Source organism: Engraulis encrasicolus, chromosome 12, assembly GCF_034702125.1.
Source record: "Engraulis encrasicolus isolate BLACKSEA-1 chromosome 12, IST_EnEncr_1.0, whole genome shotgun sequence".
Taxonomy (NCBI): Eukaryota; Metazoa; Chordata; class Actinopteri; order Clupeiformes; family Engraulidae; genus Engraulis; species Engraulis encrasicolus.
Window position 1 is genome coordinate 23,811,059 of NC_085868.1, and position 25,716 is coordinate 23,836,774.

The window sequence follows — 25,716 nt, forward strand, 5'->3', positions numbered from 1 at the left end:
GAGCGGTATTTGAACGGTACTACTATCTGCGGAACTGGCGGCTGGTCCTCGGACTTTCTCATGAGAATGCCATTGTGTAGGTAGTAACCCTGGGTGACAGTGCCTATTTCCGAGTCAGAACACAGAGAGTTGAAACAGGTTACGAGACTATCATCCGCTTTTTGCTGCTTAATCAGCTCAGATGGGGACAAAGAAAAGTCAGGACCATCATGCAGTAATTTAGGCATTGCTGGATCTAACACGACCTTATTTTTAGGACCTTTTTCCTTGAGTCTAGCGCACGCCTCTGGCTTTATCATAAAAGTGTCGGCTAGAGAGATGTCTGGAACTACTTTAGACTCAGCAGCCTTCTTAGCTTGCGCGCGCGTCACTACATTGGCGGAAAACACTTCAGGATGCTCGCGCTCACATTGATCGGGTGTGTTAGATACCAATGGTGTTGCCACTACTTCAAGCGGTGCGTCACAGCTAAACACGCTGCCACGGCCTATGTCGTTACCTAACAGCAGTGTGACGCCGGGGACAGGTAGAGAGTTATGGACAGCAACAGTCACTTCGCCACTAACAAGGTCAGACCGCAATAAAACACGGTGGAGAGGCATCCTAGATACCCCCTTTCCAATGCCACGAACCAGCACGCTACTGCCTGTGGCAGTGCGCTCTGACAACGGGAGGACCCCCTGTAGAAGGATAGTTTGATTCGCGCCGGTGTCGCGTAACATGCGTACTGGCACTGGAGCGGCACCAGACACGGACACGGATCCGTCTAACAGGAACGGTTCATACAACGATTCGTCGGTGGTTGTGACATTATTGGAACAACGCTGTAGAGGCGAAAGTGTGTGCACCAAACTCACTGTCGTGGTGTTAGCATCACGCGCACGTTTAAGCTTCAATTTAGGACAGTCAGCAATGACATGGTCAGATTTCTTGCAGTAGAAACAACTTGGGTTATCAGACGGTACGGACGGCGACTTTGTGCCATTACGTTTGCTAGACACAGGAGACGATGGGCGAGGCTTGGCACGGTCCTGGTGAATGAGAGTGTACTCGTCTGCTAGAACACATGCAGCAGACAGAGTTTGGGGCTTCTGTTCGCTGACGTGTGTTGCAACAGAAGGTGGCAGACAGTTGAGGAATTCCTCGAGGAGGATTAACTCGCGTAGTTTTGCGCGGTCACTGGCGTTAACTACATCGCACCAGCGATCAAACGAAGTTTCCTTTAGCCGGCCAAACTCGACATACGTCTGGTCTGTTTTTTTACGGAGTTTTCGGAATGTCTGGCGATACGCCTCGGGGGTTAACTGGCAACCACGGAGTATGGCACTCTTTACGTCGTCGTAAACAAGACTCTTGTCGAGAGGAAGACACGAGTAGATCTCCTGGGCTTTCCCAGTTAAAACACACTGGAGAAGCGAAGCCCATTGTTCTTTTGGCCACGCGAAATTGGTTGCCACCCTCTCGAAATGCGGAAAATACCGCTCTACGTCGGTATCAGAGAAGGGGGGCACCAACTTGATATTTTTCGCCACGTCAAACACAGTTTTACTTTTGGCCTTTTCGGCATCCAACCTAAGACGCTCACGCTCTATGTCAAGTCGCTGTTTTGCGAGGTCAGTTTCTAACTCTAACCGTCGCTGTTCGAGATCTAGCTCGCGCAAGCGGACAGCCTCAGACGGACTAGACGGAGTGGAGTGCGAGGTCGGCGATGCAGCCTTGGCTGGCGTTCGGGGCGGCAATATACCCTTTTCATTGAAGACCCCAAGGAGCTTTGTTTTTATACTGTCCTTGGTTCTCTCCTCCTCTGTGTTTAACTCTACATCGTACTTCTTCGCCAATTCTAGTAATTGTGGTTTGTTAAACCGGTGCAACTTTGTGCGAGACGGAGATTCAACAAAACCTGTGATATCGGACATGATTGTTGATAATGAACAGCTGATTAACAAGATAGTCGTAACAGGACGTGTGCGGAAACTATCCGGCAAATATACAAGCACACACCAATTAAACTCGATGCTCCTCACGAGTAGCAGTTAACAAAGCCAATGGGCTCGCCGTAACGAAGCTACAAACAGACTACACATAAGTAGTAACAGGTGGCCAATTAGACACGGGTACCCGAAGTGCAGACAGGACCACAAACACACAAACGGACTTCCCACAAAATACGAGAATCACTCCAAAAAGTGGGAGTGAGGCCAAGCTGATTGGCACGCTGCGTTGGAGGTAAAAGTGGTAAGCGTAAACCTGGGCAGGGGGTGTCCCTACTCTGCCTAATCTGAAAACAGAGAAACAAAAGGCCTCACTAGCTACGTCTCTTCCGTGGAGTACCCAGCTCGAGGCTTCAGGGAGCCCCCTCCTGGGATATCCACAAAAACGAGCTACAAGAAAAAAAGAAAAACACACCTAAGCCCAAAAAGCGAAAGTAAACTCACCACAGGAAAAAAACCGCAGGAAACACAGCGACCAAAAAGCGACAAAAACCCTACAAGGCTAGACTACAAAAATGCTATATATCAAAAATAGCGACAGGCTGCGAGAGGTTAGGTCCCGGGTTCAAATCCCGTGAGAGCGCCCAATATGTTACAAACGGTAACATAGAAGGACACCAAAACCAGAAAAAAGGTTCAACGATGATATTTATTACGCTCGTTAGTCTAGGGGGTAACAAAAGAATCCCGAACTCGTAAGTCTAGGGGGGAATGTAACAAAATAAAGGAGCCGTGCTCCAATCCAAAATAAGAATCGTCAATGCCGTGTAGGCGAAAAACAGCAGGTGGTCAAAGGTACAAAACAGAGAAAAAGGCAAAAGACCAAAAATGTCAAAATGGCAAGAGCGCAACAGCCAAGCAGCAGTAGTCAGCGGGCTTCGAAGTGGAAGTGCCAAGCCGGAAGTCGAGGAGCAGGAGTCAACCCTTTGGTTAAATAGGCAGTGCTCCTCCCCTGGCCACAGGTGTCTCCACTTCCCAGCCCGGCCGCTCTGTTAATAGCAATCACTGCATTTGAGGGGTGAAATGAAAAACAATTAGCAGGGGGAAAAAAGCAAAAACCAACTAAGACTGGTGGTAACAAGAAAGTATGTGAACTCATGTATGTTTTACTGTCTTAATATTGCCCAATGTGTGTGTGTGTGTGTGTGTGTGTGTGTGTGTGTGTGTGTGTGTGTGTGTGTGTGTGTGTGTGTGTGTGTGTGTGTGTGTGTGTGTGTGTGTGTGTGTGTGATTTTTGTCAATGTCTTATAGCCTATGTCTTAAGTTAAGTTTAACTGCACATTGGAGACTGGTCAAATGCAATATTGATCAAATGCGAATGCAAACTTCTGTGTTAACCCTGTTACATAGCCTAGATTTTTGACAATGAAGTAGGCCTACGTTTGACTTTACTTGACTGACTTAAATATTATGTATAGCGCAAAATTTCGTGCTTAGCCAATTTATAGCATTATAATACTACGAGCCATTATGCTACGTTATCATTACAAGCCATTACATTATCTTTTACATTTTAAAAGCCTAGAGCTATTCAAATACCTGTGTGGCCCTTCACATCACCTGCTGCGAAACATTACACCTGCGCGAGGCCACTCCAGCAAATACGCTGCTATCCCAGCATCCTCTCTTCCTCGACTGCCACGTAACAGCGCAAGTGCTTGTTCCGTCCCACCAGGAAAAAAAACTTGGCCGACGTGTCGCACTGTTGCTAACCCGCTAACGCCGGTCAAATATAGTTTTTGTATCACCGGTAAACAGAATCGGACAGACATGGGGGGATCCCAGAGTGTAGAGATTCCAGGAGGAGGCTCAGAAGGATACCATGTCCTGAGAGTGCGTATTCTTTGACTTTGACATGCATTTCAGAAAGTAGCAGTTGCAGTTAGCATCAGCTGCGATGGGCTGGTTTTGACAGCGTAAAGCCCGAATGAAGACCGCGGAGGCAGCCATGGCCTGGTCGTGCTATTTAGCATGCTAGTGCTCTTTGCTAAATGCAATCAATTTCGGATACTCCGACGAGTTTTGTCTGAGATTATATCATATCATTTAGCCATGCACATTATAAATCATCTGGTCGGGTAATGAAGCTGTGTTGTTAGTGTGATGAAGCGTATATTTGAGAGGAAATGCTGATCTTAGCAATGGGATGGGGATGACCAGTAAACCAACAAGCTGTCTGGTTTTTTTTTTGCACAATCGTGGCGTTTGAGGTGTTCAGTGGTCTGTCAGATTATGGTGGATTATCCCATTGACTGCGATCACCCTAATAGATGGCCGTCTTCTCGTGGCTCTTGCAAGTCCCAGAAAATAGATGTCTTTACTGCTTATCCCTTCAGTTCAGTAAGCTGATTCATTTGATTCAATGGGCGGTTGTCTGGCTGTGTGTATGTGAGTTTCATTGCAAGTACTGTTACCTTGCTGTTCTTTACATTGAATCGTGGTTTCATGTTAGAACATCCTACTGTCATATTCACTAACTGTTGTAATATTAGTGTTGTGTTTCTGGCTATCACTCAGAGTTAGCGCAGTTCTGGTGCATCCGCTGCGTCGGGGTGGGTCTATGCAGTGCATCTTCTCGTTACATTTGCCTACATTACATGACATTTGCTAGACGCTTTTAGATATCCTGTTATTATTAAAAACAGGACTAAGAACTCTTTTATTCCACAGGTTATTGGCCTTTTTAACAAACAGAGTAAACAAAAATGTACATCTTAATCTTGCACCCTGTTCAGCAGGCCTGAGCAGGGATTGCACTTGTGTAGTTTTTATCTGCCATGTATTTATTGATATTACCCCTTGCTGATTTTGCACTTATCTGCTACAGAAATGCTATGGGATAGACTGGGACTGCTGATGATTGGTGATGGTTTAATACCTGTCTATGTCCAATGTCCAGGTCCATGTCAATTTTTGTCATGTTTTTTGGTACAAGGTGTGTCTTAGGGTAAATGTTGAAGGGGGGGGGGGGGTCTGTTGTATGTATTGACTGTCCTCATGTCCAATGTGCCACCTAATACTTCTTGTAATGATGGCCCGAATGCTGCCAGTCGCTAATGGGAAAGACGTGGCTCTTGGTTTCCCCCCTCAATAGGTCCAGGAGAACTCGCCTGGGCACCGGGCAGGCTTGGAGCCCTTCTTTGACTTCATCGTGTCCATCAACAACACTAGACTGGTGAGTAGGCTACTTGTGAACGGAAAGCAATATGGCAATGAGCGGTAGTACAGTAGCCTTCTCTTTGCGCCGTTGTCAGCTTTTGTCAACAAGGTCTGTCTAAACTCAGATCATGAGGTTGATAAGGGAGACAATCATGGAGACTATCAAATCTGTTGACACTTCACTGATATTTACATCTGCAGGTTGTAGGTAAGGTGTTACATTCGTGTCTGAACAATCCCTCAGTTCCAGTAAAGCACCAGATACCAGTAACCTAGCCGTGTTTACACTACATTCTTCCATCACTATAGACATTAAACTCGGTGTCAGTAGAACTGTGGCAGGTCTCCTTGAAAGTGTGTGTGTGTGTGTGTGTGTGTGTGTGTGTGTGTGTGTGTGTGTGTGTGTGTGTGTGTGTGTGTGTGTGTGTGTGTGTGTGTGTGTGTGTGTGTGTGTGTGTGTGTGTGTGTGTGTGTGTGTGAGAGAGAGAGAGTATGTGAATCGAACCCAGGCTCCCAGCATTGCAGCACGGAGCCTTCGTCGTATGTGCTATATAAATAAAAAGTTTGACTTGACTCTTAATCGTGTGTGTGTGTGTGTGTGTGTGTGTGTGTGCGTGTGTGTGAATTTGCAGAACAAAGACAATGACACGTTGAAGGACCTGTTGAAGGCGAACGTGGAGAAGCCGGTGAAGATGCTGGTGTACAGCAGCAAGACGCTGGAGCTGAGGGAGACCACCGTCACCCCTAGCAACATGTGGGGCGGGCAGGGCCTATTGGGGGTCAGCATCCGCTTCTGCAGCTTTGAGGGGGCCAATGAGAACGTCTGGCACGTCCTGGTGAGTTCCGTGACAAAAAAGCGACGCCAACTTCCCGAGTTGTCAATCAAATGGATGCACCTTATTACCACGCCCATTAACCCCGCCCATCTCGACGTTATTCGTGCTCCCACGGCATGTCCTGTCTGCTAGTTCCTGATAGGCTGCCCAGTCCCCATAGCCCTTCTGAATGATTTAGCACTAGCAACTGCTATCCAAATAGCAATGACACCACCCTTGTAATCATGGATTATGACAGAATTTCTGGTCTGCTGGTTCAGGCTAATGGCATTGAAGTCTATGGACTAATAAAGTGGATAGAACTGAACTGAACTGTCGATTAAAACAAAGGGTGAAAATGACTTGGTTTTGCACTGAGGATGGTCTGACTGTTACCGAAACTCAAGCTCACTTCAGTTGGTTAGCACTTTTATTTATTTTCTAAATAGATACACTATTGGTATAGGTACACTATTGCATCGACATTACGGTGTTCAAGTTCCCTTTGCTTACTCCTGTAAAAACAACATTGTGAACTAAGTTAGCGATCGTATCTTATTTATTCGTCTCAACGGTCAGAGGAGGTTGCCTAGTCTCGGTATACACTAACCCGCCTCTTCTACTCGCATGAAGAACTTGCTTATGTACGGTCATTGGCTTGAAGTGTAAATGTGGTGTCGTATCCCAGACCTGACTGCATAGTAATGGAATGCATGCCACTCTCACTGCCAATATTCCTTTCTGCCTTCAAAGTTCAAGAGAGTCCTTGTGCACAAGCCCTCAGAAATGCAGGTGCAGGTGTGAGGCAGCAGAAGGTGAACAATGAACAAAATTCAAAAGACCACCGCACACTGCTTCCTGTTCTTTTTTCTTACTTTATTTTCGTAAACAGTAAACGGTGTGCGGTGTCTCTTGAATCTTGTTCATTATTGCTTTCTGCCAAGTTGGAAATGTAACTGGACAAAGCATCATGATGTTGTTGATTACTATATGGAGGACCTGAATGAAATTAGACACTTCCCAATCTTGTCTTCATCTTTTTTACCTCCCATTTATTTTCTGTAATTTTGTAACTATCCTACTGATTTAGAGGCAATACAAGCGCACATAAACAAGATAATGTGTGTCTGCTCTTAAGGTTTCATAAGCATGCATCTATGCCTAGCAGGGTGTTTAAAGATACATTTTAGACATACTAGTATTATGTACTCTATGTGTGTTTTTTCAATCTCTGTGCCTTACCATGTTCTGAGAGGGGACTATTTTGACTGAAGTCTGGTTTTCTATCTTATTTTATCATGTAGGTTAAGTATTTTGGGGTCAACTGTGTTGTGTTTAAATGTGCCACCCAAATAAAAAGGACTTGACTTGACCATGTCCTTATCTGTGCTCGGGTTTGCACCAGGAAGTGGAGCCTAACTCACCTGCTGCCTTGGCTGGTTTGAGGCCGCACACAGACTACATCATCGGAGCCGATACAGTCATGAACGAGGTTGGTATCTTATCGTCTCTCAAAGGATGAGTGAAGGAGGAGGAGGTCTGCATTGAAAGCTTTTTCTTTCCCAGCGCAGTTGGGAGAGTGGAAAAGTGCAACACCGCTACAATTACGGTCAAACCACCAAACTCTTTATTTTGAAAAGATCAGTTTTCAAAATAAGTAGTTTGGTTAGACTGTCATTATTACTAAGTATAGTTTGGTTTGACCACAATTGTAGCACTTTTCCTCTCTCTAAAGGTGTCTCATTGTCTCCTTGCAAACTTCTCTTCCACTTTCTCATCTCCCAGCTATACACGTGCTGGAAGTTTTCTTCTCACCCTTTTTCTGCTGTGTCTGCTTTTTGGTCCAAAAAGAACTACCGGTATAGATACAGTGCTCTGTGCAGGAAGAGAGTAAATTCTCAACTTCAGCACGCTCCATTATTTTCCTAAGATATCATCAACGCAGACCCCAGCCTGTACACAGGCTTGTCACAACCAGGCAAACTAGGAACCTGCCCAGGGCCCCCAGTTGAAAGAGGGGAGGGCCCCCGTAATGACTGGTTATGTAGTCAAATGACAGCAATGACAACTTTTTGAATGAAGTAAAACCTCCTTAAATTCACTGACAGTGACACTGCTATCAAAATGCTTCTTGAGGGGGGGCCTCCCCAATAGTTTGAAGAGAAAAAACAAGGGACCCCAAGTTCATCTTTGTCTAGGGCCCCCAAATACCTGGAAACAGTCCTCCCTGCTGTGCTGTGCTGTGCTGTATTTTGTAGCAGGGCAGGATGGAGGTTGGCTGGAGCTAAAATAAACTCCTGCTGCTGATGAGTACAGGCCCTCTGCTCTACAGCAGTATCTGATCCCTCAGAGGCCTATGTGGGGCTGTTTTCCTATTTGTCTTATTATTTTTCAGTGTATCTTGTGCAATGAATGTGTCCTTGTGTGTCCAAATGTGTGCGCAGCTTTTGAGAGAGAGAGAGAGAGAGAGAGAGAGAGAGAGAGAGAGAGAGAGAGAGAGAGAGAGAGAGAGAGAGAGAGAAGAGAGAGAGAGAGAGAGAGAGAGAGAGAGAGAGAGAGAGAGAGAGAGAGAGAGGAGAGAGAGAGAGAGAGAGAGAGAGAGAGAGAGAGAGAGAGAGAGAGGCTGGGAGAGAGAGAGAGAGAGAGAGAGAGGGTGGGAGAGAGAGAGAGAGAGAGAGAGGCTGGGAGAGAGAGGGAGGCTGGGAGAGAGAGAGGGAGGCTGGGAGAGAGAGAGACTGACAGTCCATTAGGCAGAGAGACAGACTGGAAGAGACACACACAGGGAGCCCATTGACCATGTAGTGTTCTGTTGTTGGTTTATAAACATTTTTTTTCTGTGTGTAATAGTGCGTTGCATGTTGCCTATTAGTCTCTCGCACGTTCCATTCAAGCACAGCCTTTCAGAAATGACAGCTGTTGGTGCTGTCAGCCAGTGTAGTGTCCAGTAGCTTTAAATATCTCCCTTTTGGTACAGCAATTCATTACATGACATCACACTTGGTTAACGTTTTTATCCACAGCAGCTTATAGAGGCTAGTAGTGTCAGTGAGGCTAGGCTCCATGACACTTTTTTTCCCTTTATGGCACTTTTGCCATGGATGATATGGGATTCAAGTCAGCAGGCTTCCAATTTCAAGACCTACTCCCTACCCATTCTCCATAGCTTGTGAGCTGGGAGTTGTCACAAAACCCCACCCCATTCTCTCTTCCTTTCTCTTCATTCTTCTACCACTCACTCTTGCCCAAAGCTACAAGGTTGTCATACATTCCTAACTCCTCTCCTCTCCTCCTCTCGGTCTGTTTGAAGATCTGAAGACTATGCTTTCATGCATTCCTAACTTTTCTCCTCTCCTCTCCTCTCCTCTCCTCTCTTCTCTGTCAGTCTGAAGACCTGTTCTCCCTAAAACTATTTTCTCCTCCCCTCTCTTCACTATGAAGGCCTGTTTTACCTTAGACTACTATGTTCTTATGCATTCCTAAATCCTCTCCTCTCCTCTCTCCTCAGTCTGGAGACCTGATATGAAACTATGTTCTGCTAATGCAGGGATGTCACACTCAGGCCCTTGGGCCAAATTTGGCCCGTGGAGTCATTTTATTTGGCCCGCGAGTATTACCGTTGGCCCCCCTTCACATTAATGTATTTTAATATGACTTGAACATGAAACTTTGGGCATCACATGCTCATACAAGTGCATCAGTGATGCACATTTGAACTGCAATATCTGCTGGAATTGAGTGTTCAAACATTTGAATATTGTAAGCATGTGCATGCACGCATGCACAATTTCAGTCCTTTTTGAATATTGAGTTCGGCCCGTGACTTCATCCTAGATTTAGATTTTGGCCCACTGTGAATTTCAGTTTGACACCCCTGTTGTAAATGCATTCCTAAGTCCTCTCCTCTCTCCTCACTCTGTCTGAAGACCTGCTTTGGAAACGATGTTCTCATTGTTCACATTCCTAAGTCTTCTCTACTCCTCTCTCTTCAGTCTGAAACCCTGACATGAAAAATATTCTTCGTATGCATCCCTAACTCCTCTCCTCTCTCTTCAGTCAGAGGACCTGATTTGAAAACGATGTTCTAATGCGTTCCTAATGGCCCGTGTATACCAGGCACTACCTACGCGACCCAGGTAGCTGGGGTGGTTGAAGAAGTTTCACCATGAAATCGCTTTATTCACTCAGGACGCGGCATTGACATGTTTGATTCAGCTAATCACGTAACGGCTCTGTCTTGACAGTCTGGGACATTCGTCGATATGAACATTCCAATTGTTTTTTGCTGGATCGCGTCATAGCGAATTCGCTTAAGATTAGCTTGACTTTAATCGTCAAAATTCGCTCTGGTCGCTCAAGAAGCTTCGCTCCTGGCGAATTCGCTCTGGTAGCTTTATTCGCCTTCCCTCCATAGGGAAATAATGACTTCCGCCGCTCAGGTCGCGCAGTTCGCGCTTGGTGTACACGAAGCTTAACTCTTCTCGTCTCCTCTCCTCTCCCTCTAGTCAGAAGACCTGTTCTCCCTGATCGAGACCCACGAGGGGAAGGGTCTGAAGCTGTACGTCTACAACACAGACACGGACAACTGCAGAGAGGTGGTCATCACGCCCAACAGTGCCTGGGGCGGAGAGGGCAGGTAGGGAACGTGTGTGTGTGTGTGTGTTTATGGTTGTGTGTCTACATGCATTTGGAAAAGAGTAGAAGTCTGCACACTTGCTCTGCTTTGAAAATGTATTCAAGTCATACAACGTTTCGACCCAACAGGGTCTTCATCAGGCAGACATGCATTTTTCTGGAAAATGTAACATCCAGCATTTCTGCATAGTATGTTGTGTGTTTGTGTGTCGAAAAATATTGAGAAACTATTCTATATTTTTAAACAGAGAGAGTGCAAAGGTTTGTGTGTACAGAGTACAGTATGTGTATCTCCAGTCTGGACTGCAGCAGACTACAGCAGCTATAGTATAGTAGCAATTTGTGTGTGTGTGTCTTTATGGCTATGCTGTGTTCTTACCCCTCTGCCAGCCTGGTCTGTGGTATAGATTGTGTGTGTGTGTGTGTGTGTGTGTGTGTGTGTGTGTGTGTGTGTGTGTGTGTGTGTGTGTGTGTGTGTGTGTGTGTGTGTGTGTGTGTGTGTGGTGTCTGGGTTGTGGTATAGGCTGTGTGTGTGTGTGGTCTTGGTTGTGGTACAGGTTATGGCTGTCTGTATGTTAATGCCTATTGTGTGTGTGTGTGTGTAGTCTGGGTTGTGGTATAGGTTACGGCTACCTGCACAGAATCCCCACACGACCGTTCGAGGAGGGCAAGAAGATCAGCTTCCCCGGACACAGCCCTGCCGAACCCTCCAGCCCACTAAAGGACGGCTTCACAGAGGTGTGTGTGTGTGTATGCGCGCGCACGAGTGTGCGTGTGCACTGGATCTGTGACATGTGATCTGTATAGACTATGGATAATGTTTCCTGCTGGTAGAACAAGTTGTTTTCAAATCCTTTCGCCAGTGTTTGTTCTTTTTTTTTAATAAGCTCTGACAAAGTGATCTGGTACAACGTATGGGATGGCAACATTTCAGTCTCAGTTTGCACATGCGGTGGCACAATAAAATTAATCGACTAGCAAAAAAAGGGAAACGCCCTTCACTCTGTGACTTGACCTCTAGGTGCAGCTGTCGGCTGTAACCCCTCCCGCTGCTGCTCCTGCTGCTCCCATTGGTCTAGAGGACAGCCTCGCTGGCCTGTCAATCACGTCGGCCACACCCACCATTCCCAGCGAGCTGCACACAGGTACAGTAGCCACACCCCTCCAACCCGGTCACCACCAAAAAGCCTTTGAGAGCAAGAGAGCTTGATTTATGTGTTGCTCGCCATAGAACGGCTCAAAATGTCACTTTTGCACACGTCTGTAGTTGGAGAGGTGGCGTAGGATATCATCCCAGTCGGTTTGTCATTCAAGTCAAGTGTAAAGAAATCCCACACATTCCACCAGCCAACTTTTAATACAACGATGACTGAAACGTTGTATTGAACTTTGCTTATGGAATGGACAGCGTGCGGGATTTCTTGACACCTTGAATCAGCATAGAAAGATACAATTCCCTATGTTTTTCCATGTGGTCTGGAAATGTATGGCAGACCAGGTAGATTAGGCTACCAAGGTTGGTTTCATGTAGTGACCCAATCAGCCTTCCTCAGCTCACATTTGTGGCCTTTGTCAACATTCTATCTGCACTGCCGGGAAATGGTGTCTGTGTGTCTGTGTCTGTGTGTCTGTGTGTCTGTGTGTCTTTGTGTCTGTGTGTCTGTGTGTCTGTGTGTGCCTGAGCTGGCCAAGTATTGTCCACTACCTGCAGTTTGCTACTATGGAGATGCCACTTGCACTCCTGAATAGACTGATGACCAGTATAATTTTGTTATTTATTTACAAGAAGAAGACACATTATTGCTTCTTTAACATTGTTTGGGGCACTGTGTTGTTTTCTCAATAGTGATTGGTCCTCCCAAATAAACTAATGAAATATGTGTGTGTTGTCTCCAGGCGTGCCTACGGTACCCCTACTCCCCACCCAGGTCAGCCCCTCTCTGGCTTCCATACCAGGGGTCAGTCCCGCCACCACGCTACCAGGTGAGAACACACACACACACACACTCACACACTCACACACTCACACTCGCACACACTCACACTCACACTCACACACACCTCTGAACGTTTCTGTCTCCCATACAGTAGAAGAGACATAAAGTTAGCCCTTTTAAAGAAGTGTATGCTTTTTCATAACCCAATACTGTATTCTAAAGTATAGAGTAGCCGCTTCAAGACTTCAGCTTTCACATTCTGCAAAAAAAAACTTTCAAAATTTGAACACTTGGAGATCCCCACAATTGTCTCGGTCACAATGTTAATTAACCATCGATCTGTTCAGCTTAACCCATTGTGTCCTGGAGTGACATATAGGCTGCATTCAAGTTCTTGAGATTTGAGCTGTTTTGTTAAATTAAATATGTGGGTATGTCAGAGCTGAATGAACACAGTATAATGCAAAATGAGGGTCCTAGCTTTTAAATGCAACTTGTTTCATGTTTTTTTATGTGCTTCGGAGGCTGAGATATTTACAGTGCCCTCCATAATTATTGGCACCCCTGGTTGAGATGTGTTAAAAGCCTTAAAATAAATTCAGTGTTTATTGCAGAAGAATACTGTCACACTGAAAATTTTAGGAAAATGTAGCCTTCAACTCAAATGAATTGTAGGAAAATAAAAAAAATCCCTGACTAAAAAATAATTATTTTTCATTAAATCACCTGTTCCACAATTATTGGCACCCTTAACAATTCCCAGGAAATAAATATAATTGAAGCATTTCTGTCATTTCTACAGTAGTTTACAAAGTTTACCAGAGTATGTAGGAACATTTAATTAGTAATTCATCACTTCCTGTTTCCCTGGGGTATAAATATGACGTGACACCGAGGCCATTTCTCTTATCCACTCTTAAACATGGGAAAGACAAAGGAACACAGCATACAAGTGAGGCAGATGTGCGTCGACCTTCACAGGTCAGGCAGAGGCTACAAGAAGATTGCCACTCAACTGCAGCTGCCCATATCTACTGTGAGAGGAATAATTAAGAAGTTCAAAACAACTGGAACAGTGGTAAACAAGCCTGGACGAGGACCCAAGTTTATTTTGCCACCACGCACAGTGAGGAGGATGGTAAGAGAAATCAAAATATCTCCAAAGCTCACTGTTACAGAATTACAACAAATGGTAGCATCCTGGGGTCACAAAGTCTCCAAATCAACCACCAGGCGCTGTCTACACGCCAACAAATAACGCAAACGCAAACGTCTGGAGTTCGCCCAGCGGTATTGGGGCTTCAACTGGGACCGTGTGCTTTGGTCAGATGAGACCAAGATTGAGTTTTTTGGCAACAAACACTCTAAGTGGGTCTGGCGTGCCACGAAAGATGCGCATGCTGAAAAGCACCTCATACCCACTGTGAAGTATGGGGGTGGGTCAGTGATGCTGTGGGGCTGTTTCGCTTCCAAAGGCCCTGGGAACCTTGTTAGGGTGCATGGCATCATGAATAGTTTGAAATACCAGGACATTTTAAATCAAAATCTGTTGCCCTCTGCCAAAAAGCTGAAGATGGGTCGTCACTGGGTCTTTCAGCAAGACAATGACCCTAAACATATGGCCAAATCTACACAGAAATGGTTCACCAGACACAAAATCAAGCTCCTCCCATGGCCATCTCAGTCCCCTGACCTCAACCCCATTGAGAACCTGTGGGGTGAGCTGAAGAGGAGAGTACAGAGGAGAGGACCCAGGTCTCTGGATGATTTAGAGAAATTCTGAAATGAGGAATGTCTGAAGATCCCTCTTTCTGTCTTTTCCCATCTTGTGAAACATTATAGGAGAAGATTAGGTGCTGTTTTGTTGGCAAAAGGGGGTTGTACAAAATATTAACACCAGGGGTGCTAATAATTGTGACACACATTATTTGATGTCAAATAATTATTTCTTTATGTGGGATTTTTTCCCCACTGAATAAATGCACTTGTATTGAAGGTTGGATTTTTCTCTTTTTTTCCATTAAGGTCCCATATTATTTAGGAAAAAAATAAAATAATTGGAAGCTAAAAAACACATCTTAACCAGGGGTGCCAATAATTATGGAGGGCACTGTAGGTTTTAAAAGGGAGAGGGCACCTTTTCCCAAAAAGGGCTTAGGCTAAAATGGCTTAATGATGACTAATTGAGTGCAGTAGAGTTGCACATGTCTGTTCATGCCTACGCAAGGAAGTGTTTGTATTCATCCTGTCTGTTGACGTTTGTATCGTGTGACAGATGTGTTTTGTACTGTTCTGTTTACTTTTGAGGTGTTGCATGTGTTCATGTACAATGTCTTCCTGCTAGGTCATTTGGACACTTCATGTAGCGTCATATGTGTCTATATTGTTGTGTGTGCGCGTGCGTGCTCGTGCCTGTGCGTGCGCGTGCCTGTGCGTGCGTGCATAAGCAGGCCTGATGCCATTACCTGCAGGTCTGCCGCCCCTCCCTAATGCGGTGTGTGTGTGTGTGTGTGTGTGTGTGTGTGTGTGTGTGTGTGTGTGTGTGTGTGTGTGTGTGTGTGTGTGTGTGTCAGAGGTAAGAACGGGTAAAAAAATCCAAGCCCGAACCGACATGGGCCCATGGGAATTGGGCCGGGCCCGGCCCGAGGCCGACTAATTATTGGATGTGTAGGCCCGAGCCCGAGGGAAGCCCGAAATTTCAAATTTTATTTATGAGGAGGGGTGATCTATGATAACAAATCAAAGCCCTTAAATTAAAGCCATTAAAGTATTTTGTTACGAAATCTAAGTTAAATAGACTGTATAAACATGCAGGCCATCTTTTATATTTCTGTGTATGCTGCACTGCAGTGCACAGAGGTTACATTAAGCGATAATCCATCATTGACGCTTTTTTTAAGAGTTGGCGGAAAATTTTAAGGGCGTCCGTCATTTTGACCGGCTGATCATTGGGCCATAAGCCACAGCAGCAGTACGACCTTAAAAATCTAGCGCGGCACTTTCACAGAGAGAGACAGCGAGACAAAGAAGAACAACGACGCGAGCAGCAGAACAGGAATGAAGGAGTTCTTGAATTGCCATTGCAAGAGTTTATTAGGCTACAGTATGTGTCGGGTTGATGAGGCGACCTCTGTTTTTTGCAGACCACGCGTCTCTCGTGGCCAAAACACGGCCGAAATGCCTCAGCGCACTGTGATGGGAGGGAGAGGCGAGGGAAAGCGCGTGCATTCTAGCAGCAGGCACTGCACTGCTGGATTATCAACTGACGTGGAATATTATTAACGCACAGCCTACATAGCCTATTTATTTATTAAAAAAAAAAAAAAAAAAAAAAAAAAAAAAACCTGTCAACGATAGAGAAGCCGAACCCGACCCTACCCGAACGTAATGAGTGACATTTCAGGCCCGACCCGACCCGAAATTGGCTCGGGTTCGGGCTCGGGCCTGGGCCAAAAATCATAGGTCTAGTGTGTGTGTGTGTGTGTGTGTGTGTGTGTGTGTGTGTGTGTGTGTGTGTGTGTGTGTGTGTGTGTGTGTGTGTGTGTGTGTGTGTGTGTGTGTGTGTGTGTAGGCCTGATGCCGTTACCTGCAGGTCTGCCGCCCCTCCCTAACTTGTTGTAACACTGTGTGTGTGTGTGTAGGCCTGATGCCGTTACCTGCAGGTCTGCCGCCCCTCCCTAACCTGCCCAACCTGAACATCGCGCTGCCAGACCTGAGTGCCGTCTCACTACAAGGCATCACTGGCCTACCGCCCACTACAACTGGTAAACACACACACACACACACACACACACACACACACACACACACACACACTACTAGGCATAAGTGCCCTGCCACTGGTGAGAACACACGCACACACACGCTTCTTTTCTCTTATTGGCACATAATCTCGTGCTGTGTTATGCCCTTTACAAACCCAGTGAATGTATGCATGTACTGCCCCTGGATATCACATCCTTCCTCCTAGTCTCAGGTACATGTGAACACACCACCTGCTGTGTATGATTACCTATCGCAATGCAGACAACACCTGTCAGCAAACATACTCGCACCAGGTAATGTCAATGAGTGCAGTGCTTACATTTGTCTCACCTGACAGCTTTGGCCACTCCTATTATCCCAGCCCAAACAGTGGTGAAATACCACAGGGATGAGGTCAAAACAGTCAAACTTCCTCCAGACAGTCCTCCTGGACCCCGTTTCTCGAAAGCTTCGTTGCTAACAAGTTAGCAACTTAGTAGGTTGCCAATGGGAAATTGCACGGCAACCAAGAAAGTTGCTAACTTAGTCAGCAACGACACTGTCGAGAAACGCACCCCAGGCCAAGAGGGAAAAAACGTTTACAAATACACACACCAAAAACAAGACAGGCCACAGCTACACCGCAGATTGCAACTTTTTTCAGCATAATACACTACTCTACTGTACTGTACTGTAGTGTACAAGTAGTCCGTGAACAGCGGTACTGGAAACCCTTTTAGAGGACAGTTTAGTGTTTCTCAACTGGAACAGTCTTGGGACCCACCATTTCCCACTCTCATTGGGTCGCGACCCAATTTTTTTAGCGATACTCGGATGACTGGTTGCACGCTACTATCTCGCATAAACATTCTGATTTTATCTATGACGACAGATGACACACGTTCAATCGTCTATCAAAATAAAAGTTGTAAATTGTTGCAGGAAAAGTTCGATGTTTTTTTTGTTTTTTTTAAATTAGCGAATCAATGAATTACGTTTTTTTTTACACCACGGCTTGACCCACCCATGACACTGGTTTAGATCATAGTGTAGTGTTACTGGAGTGACTTACACTAAATCCCATCCACGATGTCACTTGTATGATGGCCCCGATCTGATTCTTAGAGACTTGTGATATAGTCTCACTTGTGATGGTCTAGTGATAGCCAGGCAATTGAAATGTATATAGTCTTTTCAGGAATTACCTTTTTGGGGCAGCTGTGGCCTAGTGGTTAGAGAGTTGGTCTTTCAATCTAGGGGTTGCAGGTTTGAATCCCCCCCTGACCTCTCCCTACATCTCCATCCATGGCTGAAGTGCCCCTTGAGCAGGGCATCTAACCCCACATTGCATCAGGGACTGAAACCAATACCCTGAAAAATAATGACTGTAAGTCGCTTTGAATAAAATGAAGGCGTCCGCTAAGTGCACTATAATAATAATAATAGAATAATAATGACCTCCATGTCTGGTTATTCTTGACTGTTTGTCTATGCCCAGGTCTGCCACCGCTGGTTCCCCTGGCCCCTCTGCCTCCTCTGAACCTGCCTGGCATGGCTCCTCTGCCCATGCCCTCCATGTTGCCCACCTCCCTGGCCTCCACGTTACCCCCCCTGCCCACCGCAGTAGCCGGCCTGCCCCCGCTGTCTCTGGCGGCCGAGCAGGTTCCCCCAGCCCTCGTACTGGACGCCACTCCGGCAGCCAGCACCGCGTTGCCAGCGGCAGCACCAGAGCTCACCACCACCACAACGACGACGGCGGGAGTGGCGCCCGTATCCACGGAGACGGCCGCTGCCCCGCCCACTGCTACAATAGAAGACGCCGCCCCGCCCGCTGCAGAGTCATCGTAACAAAGTGCTGTTTTGTGTTTTTGTTTTGGTCTGTTTGTTTTGCAATTCCATTTTTTGTTGTTTTTTTTGTTTTTGCTCTTTCTCTCTGTCTCTCTTTCTCGGCAACTGGTCTCTCTGTCTCTGTCTCTGTCTCTCTCTCTCTCTCTTGTTATCTCGTCTCTATGACTCTTCACTCTCTGCTTATGTCCCATCTGTCGGAGATGGGTTATTCTTGTTACACTCAAATGTATTTATTTGGCCCGAGTGAGTAAATCTTAGTGGGCCGAAGAGGCTTTGGCGAGACTCAAGCCCAGCCGCTGAAGACAACGCCTGCTCGCTCGCTGACGTACGGACGGACGGACGCGTAGATGAGGTGAAGGATGGATTGGAGAGTGGACTGCACAATGTGTGTGTGTGTATGTATGAAAAGAAAGCAGGGACTGGAAAGAAAGAGACTGATATGCTGAGAAAAGAAAAAACAAAAGGAAAAGAAGGATAAGAAAAGAAGCCTCGTAAACTACAGTGACCCGGCAGCCGATGCTTCTCTCCTGTTAAACTGTGCAAACTCCCACCAGTGCGTTTATATTTCTGTCTGGATTTCTTTGCATTTATTATAAAAAAAATTTGTTAAAATTCCTGTAATTGCTTTTCAATCGATGAGTCATTTTTTTCCATGTATTTGTAGTTATGCTTTGTGATTGATTTTTTTTTTTTTTCGTTTATACTGAAGAGAATCATTATATTGCATTTTTTGCACCATATTGTAATTATTAATTTAGTTCTATTTGTTTTCTCATGTAATACTCCTTTTTACGTGCACAGCCCGCCATGGCCCTCCACTCCAGCAGGGGGAGGTGTCCAGGTGGTGATTCCTTGGAGATTGCTGCATACACTGGGCATTTATCAAAGTGAAGTGTTCTAGCCTTGCTAGGGCGTTCTCCAGGGAATATCCCATTATTAATTAAATATTGGATACTCCTTGGTGGAATCCGCGAAAAAATAGGCGTTGCTCGCGCTAGCAAGGTTAGAAGACCTCACTTTGAGAAATGCCCACGGACAGGGTAGGCCGGGGAGCTTGCGCAGAGGCGCGCCATGGCTTTGGGGGGGGAAAGAGATGTCAAGTGTAAATTGTTTCCTTTCCCGTTCACGCGAGCAATAAACTACACGGGATTTTACACTAAAACTCTTTGTCCTTTGTCCACTCCTGGCTATACTAAATCACGCTTTTTGGAAAATCTGCAGAGAGCGGCACTATGTGCATTATAGTATGATTGCATGCGTCCTTCTCCCCCTCTCTAACTCAACTCACACATTGAATTTGTAGATAATATTATATATTTGATGTCATGACTCAGTTAATATCATCCGTGCAGGGGTGTAGCAGCCAATTTGGGCCCTATGTACAATCGGCTCCAATGTAGGGCTGGGCGATATGGAAAAAAACTATATTACGATATGGATTACTTTATATCACGATAACGATATATATCACGATATAGCACAATTACATATGTTTTCAGTTATTCTCTTTATTTGCTCTTTATTTTTTCATGTCGCAAAACAACCTTTCTTTAAAATGGATCTCTTTATTGTTATTTTTACAGTTACATGAACTTATAGTGTGTATTGTGTCAACATGGAATGTAATTAAATTATATTCAATTGTATAAAACTGATAAAGTTACTATCACGATATAAACGATATAGGGGAAAGGTCTCGATATACACTTTTATATCACGATAACGATATATATCGTCATATTGCCCAGCCCTACTCCAATGGACACCCCCCTGTCATATATGAATCGGACTGTGTGGCCCCCTTATATACATGGGGCCCTGGTGACCCAATCACACTTTACCCCCCTGTCTATGTGAGACATAGACCACTGCCACCAATGGAATAACCTGTTTGCCATCACACCTTTGCGAGGCTCTTATCGCGGGATAAAATGGGTGATGTCAACCAGGTCAGTTCCCCCAGGCCCAGAGAGAGAGGGGGGGGGCAGAACTGGGATCCTATATAGGCCCAATTGTAGTGGTAGAGTTTGGCCCTCATCTGTGGTGGGGGCGCTTTCAGATGACCGTCCTCCTGTGCTCTGCCAGAGCTGTCAGCAGCAGCTGCATCCCTGATTATAAATCATAAACAAAATAAAATAATGATGAAAGCCTTTACAATGAAATTTGGCCTCTTAATCTCCTTCATGGCATTGGCAAGTAAGTTATGATGGATACCTTTGAAGATCCTCGTTCATCAAGACCAGAGATGACAAAAGAGTAGTGTTGTAAGTGGCAACAGTCCTTTGTAGGTTCAGGAAAGGACTTCTCAGCTCTGAAGTGGTGTTCTACATTCGGGTTCATGGCAGGTTATGCTTTGCTTGCGCATACCACCACCTACTGGTTTCTGGGAGACTGTACTACTTGTACCTGCTGCTTACATTCGGGCATTATTTGCCTCCCTTCCCAACACTGGCCGGATTTAAGTGAGCGCCGCCATCCCTAAAAATAAAAAAATGTAATATGCAAATGCTTGCCATATTTCAACTGGTCTTAAGATTTTGTGCTGAATTGAATTGTATATAGCAGTATAGTAGTGCCTTAAAGGTAGTAGGTAGCAGTGGGAAAGAAGTAGAGCTACTGGAAGTCATTCCACAGGAAAATCATATATGTGCAGTGCCCTGCCCTATTATTGCTTGGTGAACCACTGAGGTGATGATCAGAAGGAGACGGTTCATAAGGAGATATTGAATAAAACTGATCATAAATTGCATATGGCATCGCAAGGCCCACAAGCAACAAGAACGGACGGGAGCTACTACAGGGGTTAGACAATGAAACTGAAACAACTGCCATTTTGGTGTGGGAAGTTTCATGGCTAAATTGGACCAGCCTGTTGGCCATCATTACTTGCACATTGCACCAGTAGTTGTGTGTGAAGATTCAATTGGCAGGGAAAGAGCTCAGTTTTGCTCAAAATTTTGCAATGCAAAGTGTGTGTGTGTGTGCATACGGGAGACCAAGCCCAATCCAGAGCAGCTCTGGATGCGATGCCTGTTACCATAGCAACAGATGAGTCAGCAGACCTCTCCGTCTTTCAGATGAATCAACACAAAAGAACCCGAGATGAGATAAATAGTGCTCTGGACCATTAGAGCATTTCCTAGATTACATTTCTTATTATTAACAACAACAACAACAACCACAACAAATTAGATGAGAAAGAACTAGTGCTGAAACAGTAGTACTTTTTAACCTTTTTGACGTTTATTACTGTTTTTTGGCTACATTCTCTACAATCCCAGCAGCATTTTAGACAGTCCAACTGTTTTTTTTGGGGGGGGGGGGGGGGGGTCATCAGGTGGGGTGTTTAAGGGGGTGGGGGCGACACATGAAAGGTCTACAGCATCTTGCCAGACCATGAAATCAAGAATAATGACGGGGAGGGGAAAAAATAAACCAGCAGGACCCCCCCATTATGGAACACAACTGGAGAACATCATTATCCCTTTGAACAAAAACACATCCACCCAGGGTGCGTTCCAATATGCGACCTTGCGTCCTCCACTTGTGCTTGTGGCCTCGTAACAGGAAGTAATATGTCATGATGACCTCACAGACAACAGCATTATATTTCAATATCTCACATTTTCTCATTTGCACACTGGATGGTGAATGAAGAATAGTCCCCTAAGAATTGTTTTGACTAGGCTGACAGTGGGGAAACTTATTTGTTTTCTCCACGGAGGAGGGGCCAGGAGGCAGGACGAGGACAAAAGCGCAAGTGAAGGATGCAAGGTTGCATATTGGAATGTACCCCCAGTCTTTAAATCTATCCATCCGATCAAGATGTCCTTCAATCACTTCATTCTTCAGTTATTTTATTTTAATGTCAAGTCCATTTGTTTTGTTTCTTTTCTCCAACCATGTGTTGGTGAGGTGAGGTGGGCTGGGGGGGTTGTGGTTGTGGTGTGGCAGCTGCATGATCATGCAGCCAGTCTCTGTACTGAACTGTGTCAGGTCCTGGATGAAATGGGGGTGTTGCCTAGCAACATGAGCATGGAAGAAGCATGTCCGTGTGTAGTCGCTGTGGTGACACGATCACTAGGGCGGGGTCCGGCCCACCAACTGTCCAATCGAAAATCATTTCCATCAAAAACAAAAAAACAAAATGGCCACACACTCACACAGACTGAAAAATACAGACACATTCTCCCTCTCTCACACACACACACAAACTTCAGCTTTTCTTCTGCATGCTGTGATCTAGTTATTGAAATCATTAAATTGTTTTTTTTCTTTTTTTTAACCAAACTGTACAGCTTGTACCGGAAGCTTGAACAGCTTCTGAATTAAAATTAAAGAAAGCAACATAAAATAGCAGCAAAAAACATCAAACCATCTCTGGAAAGACCAGTTTAGAAATGAACGAGAGAAAAAAAGAAAGGAAACATGTTGGGTTAGTCCTGCAAAATTAAGTTCTTCTGACTAACACACATCTTTCTTACACAAGGAGAGATCGAAATTTCAACAGTCGTGCACCCACACACACAATCCAACAATCTTCTCACTCGCTCACAAACACATACACACACACTACAGGTGTGCCATAACCTACATTTGGTTAGTTTGTGTGGTTGCTGCAGTTTGAACAGCAGAGAGGGATGGCACACTTGCAGGATTTTTTTTTTGTTAATCGTGCACAATTGTACATGTACACACACGCACATACACACACGCACGCGCACATACGCACACACACACGCACGCACACACACACGCACGCACGCGCACGCACGCACACACGCACGCGTGTAGTTGGGCTTCCGTGTGTGATAGTGCCTTTGAGAATACCGCCATTAAAGCTTCTCACGTCTGCCAGAACAGGCAGTGTAACTATGGTGATGGCATTCCACTCCGAAACACACGTCAGTCACACTGACACGTCACAGCCACACCCGTCCAGATGACAGACGGGCCAAAAGAAGCGTAACCATGGTGACGAGTCAGGACGGCGTGTCATTGCCACGCTCGCCTGTACACGTCAACCATTTACAGCGTTGCTCTCTTTTTCTGCTGAACGCTTTAAGTCCTCAATTTGCCCCCGCATCATTTCCTCCAGCAACAGAGTGCAACTTGAAAAGAAAAACAAAACAAAGGAAAAAGAAAGAAAGAAAGAAAGAAAAATGGCGACCATGTCCATGGCCATCCATAGCCATTTAAGATGGCCGCCACAGGGCGCGCGTCCTCTTTTAGGAGCCGACGAGTCACCCCTGCTCCCATGACAGACCAATCACAGCTCAGAGATGGTGGAGGAGCGAATGGTCAGATGGCATGTCAGTCGGGTGGATTGGGTCCAATGGGGAGCCTGGCTTCAGTCCCAGGCACCCAGACAACCAATCACAACGCATCGCATCCAAGAGATGGCGTTGGTGGAGGAGGAGAAGGAGGAGGGTGGGAGCGCAGTTGGTCAGATGAGGCGTCAGTCGTGTACTCCGTCCAATCAGTAGGAGATGATGGCGGAGGGGGCGGGGCTAGAGGGCGGGGCCTGGAGGTTTCCTGACGAATTGGAGCGTCGCATGTGGGGCAGCAGGTAGGAGTCACTACACAGCTGCTGCACGTCGAAGCGATCCTCCTTACGATACGCCAGGCACCGACGAATAAACGCCTGGGGGGAGAGAGAGAGAGAGAGCAAGCGAGCGAGAGAGAGAAATTAGAGTTAACATGGTTATCCTTACGCTACGTCAGGCAGCAATACGTATGAACGGCCATCCGGGTACTTTGCTCGTGAATGTGCATTACGCCCCCCTTTCTGGTAGCCTGCGGTATCCATATACTCCACCCAAAGATTTTGGCTCCGCACATCGTCTGGCAAAAGCCTCGAGCTCAGTTCTCTCAGTGTTTAGCCAATCATCAAACAGTTGACAGTGCTCACCCGCGAGCTCCTTTACTGATTGGTTAAGGTAACTATATTCACACTTTCATTTTGTTATTTGAATGCTTTTGCAACGCTATAACGTAACAGGCATGCTAATAAAGCACAATATGGGTTTTAATTTGAGTTTGGAACTCCAATTAATTTAAATTAGGGATGCAAACTATTAATCAATTAATCGACTTTAATCGATCAATGCATTAATCGATTAAAAAACATTAATCGCAATTAATCGACAATTCAACTGACAAGTGACCCAGGTGAAATAGGCATGTGAAGAGTGTGTGTGAAGAGGGGTGTGAATAGTGGGAATATTTCAATCACCTTTGGATTAAAGAATTGAAATAGAATTAATTTAAATGTGGTATTTTATCTCAATTTTTAATTAAAATGTTTAGATTTAATAGTTTTTTTCCCGAGAAACATTGAGATTTCGGGGGGAAAACGCCGCTTATCAATTAATTGTAAGTCGATCGATAAGACTATCAACTAATGATTAATGAATTAATCGATAATTTGCATCCCTAATTTAAATGATAGAGAAAGATCAGACCATCTCCCACCGTCCACGGAGACAGATTCCTCATGGCTTTTGCCAGACTGATTGACGGAGTCAACAGTCGGCTTTTCGCCCAGGCTACCTTTCTGGGGGAAAACAAACCGAATGTCTCATTAACTTACATGCTACATCGGCTAGCCTAAATGAACGCAGTCCATGCTTTAGCCACTGCTGTTTGGCTACATTATTTGAACAGCCGAAAACACAACACGTATTCGGCATGTTGAGCGCGAACAACGGTAGTCTTCAGGTCTTTGACTTGCATTGGCTTTTCCCCCAATGCGTATGGATAAACGGCTGCGTGCGTGTGTGTGTGTGCGTGAGTGCGTGCGTGCGTGCGCAAGACAGAAACATACCTTGGCCTCGTTGCTGGCTACGGGTTTGACGGGGAACTGCACCTCGGTGGCCTTGAGAATGGTGTTCTCCTGAAGGATATCCTGCTGGGACTGGTTATGGCCAAACGGCTAGAGAGAGAGAGCGAGAGAGAGAGAGAGAGAGAGAGAGAGAGAGCGAGAGAGAGAGAGAGCGAGAGAGAGAGAGAGAGAGAGAGAGAGAATGTTAGAAGTGGTTTTGCGAGGATGCAACAGTGTGTGTGTGTGTGTGTGGCTTACCTTGCGTCCGTAGAGACACTGGAAGAAGATGACCCCCACTGACCACACATCTACTTTATTGGAGATCTTTGGAGGCTCCTTGCCCACCACAAAACACTCGGGAGGAAGGTACCTGCACAACACACACACAGGGAAATAGTAAGGACTCGGCATAAGCCTTGTTCAGAAGTGCGCTATCTGAAATTAGAATTCATTAGCCTATGTATGCATACATCTTCGTTCTCGCAGAAGAACAGGCTTCTCGTGATCGTCCGCGCAGCGAACTGATCATGAAAATGCTTTACGGGAGTCGTTGGACCGCTGCACTCGAGAAATCATGAAAGTGCTTTACAGGGTCGCTGGACCACTGCAGTCGAGGAACATGAGCTAAAAGCAAATAGCGAAAATAGCGTATTGGACAAGGTCGCTGGCCATGGTGCTGAAATTACTGCCGAGCCCAAATGTTGGTTATGATTAAAAGACGGTGCGTGGGCTCGGGAGTACGGGGCTCCAACTGAGAGCTCGGACAA

At 45.7% G+C, this 25,716-nt stretch overlaps 2 protein-coding genes across 4 annotated transcripts in view; one reads left to right on the forward strand and one right to left on the reverse strand.

Moving 5' to 3' along the window:
- The first annotated feature begins 3,646 nt into the window (after positions 1-3,646).
- Positions 3,647-20,647, forward strand: gorasp2 (golgi reassembly stacking protein 2). Its single transcript, XM_063211795.1, has 10 exons — positions 3,647-3,824; positions 5,086-5,166; positions 5,783-5,986; positions 7,371-7,457; positions 10,468-10,598; positions 11,203-11,335; positions 11,619-11,742; positions 12,494-12,580; positions 16,176-16,298; positions 17,777-20,647. The coding sequence occupies exons 1-10, from the start codon at positions 3,762-3,764 to the stop codon at positions 18,124-18,126; spliced, it is 1,383 nt and encodes a 460-aa protein (XP_063067865.1). The 5' UTR covers positions 3,647-3,761; the 3' UTR covers positions 18,127-20,647.
- A 700-nt stretch (positions 20,648-21,347) lies between these two features.
- The window catches only part of tlk1b (tousled-like kinase 1b), a 42,869-nt gene continuing 38,500 nt past the window's right edge, over positions 21,348-25,716 (reverse strand). For all 3 annotated transcript variants that reach the window (XM_063211797.1, XM_063211798.1, XM_063211796.1), the window contains 3 exons: positions 25,208-25,319; positions 24,953-25,060; positions 21,348-23,770 (listed from right to left, as the gene is read on the reverse strand). In XM_063211797.1, coding sequence (XP_063067867.1) covers positions 23,606-23,770; positions 24,953-25,060; positions 25,208-25,319 — 385 coding nt within the window. In that variant the 3' untranslated portion in view covers positions 21,348-23,605. The remainder of the gene's footprint in view (positions 23,771-24,952; positions 25,061-25,207; positions 25,320-25,716) is intronic.

Bases quoted from the DNA above. Each gene is read 5' to 3' on its own strand.
- gorasp2 (XM_063211795.1), top strand. From the start codon at position 3,762: ATGGGGGGATCCCAGAGTGTAGAGATTCCAGGAGGAGGCTCAGAAGGA. The intron at 5,167-5,782 runs GTGAGTAGGCTA...GTGAATTTGCAG, and splicing joins CCATCAACAACACTAGACTG to AACAAAGACAATGACACGTT. The intron at 11,336-11,618 runs GTGTGTGTGTGT...CTTGACCTCTAG, and splicing joins TAAAGGACGGCTTCACAGAG to GTGCAGCTGTCGGCTGTAAC.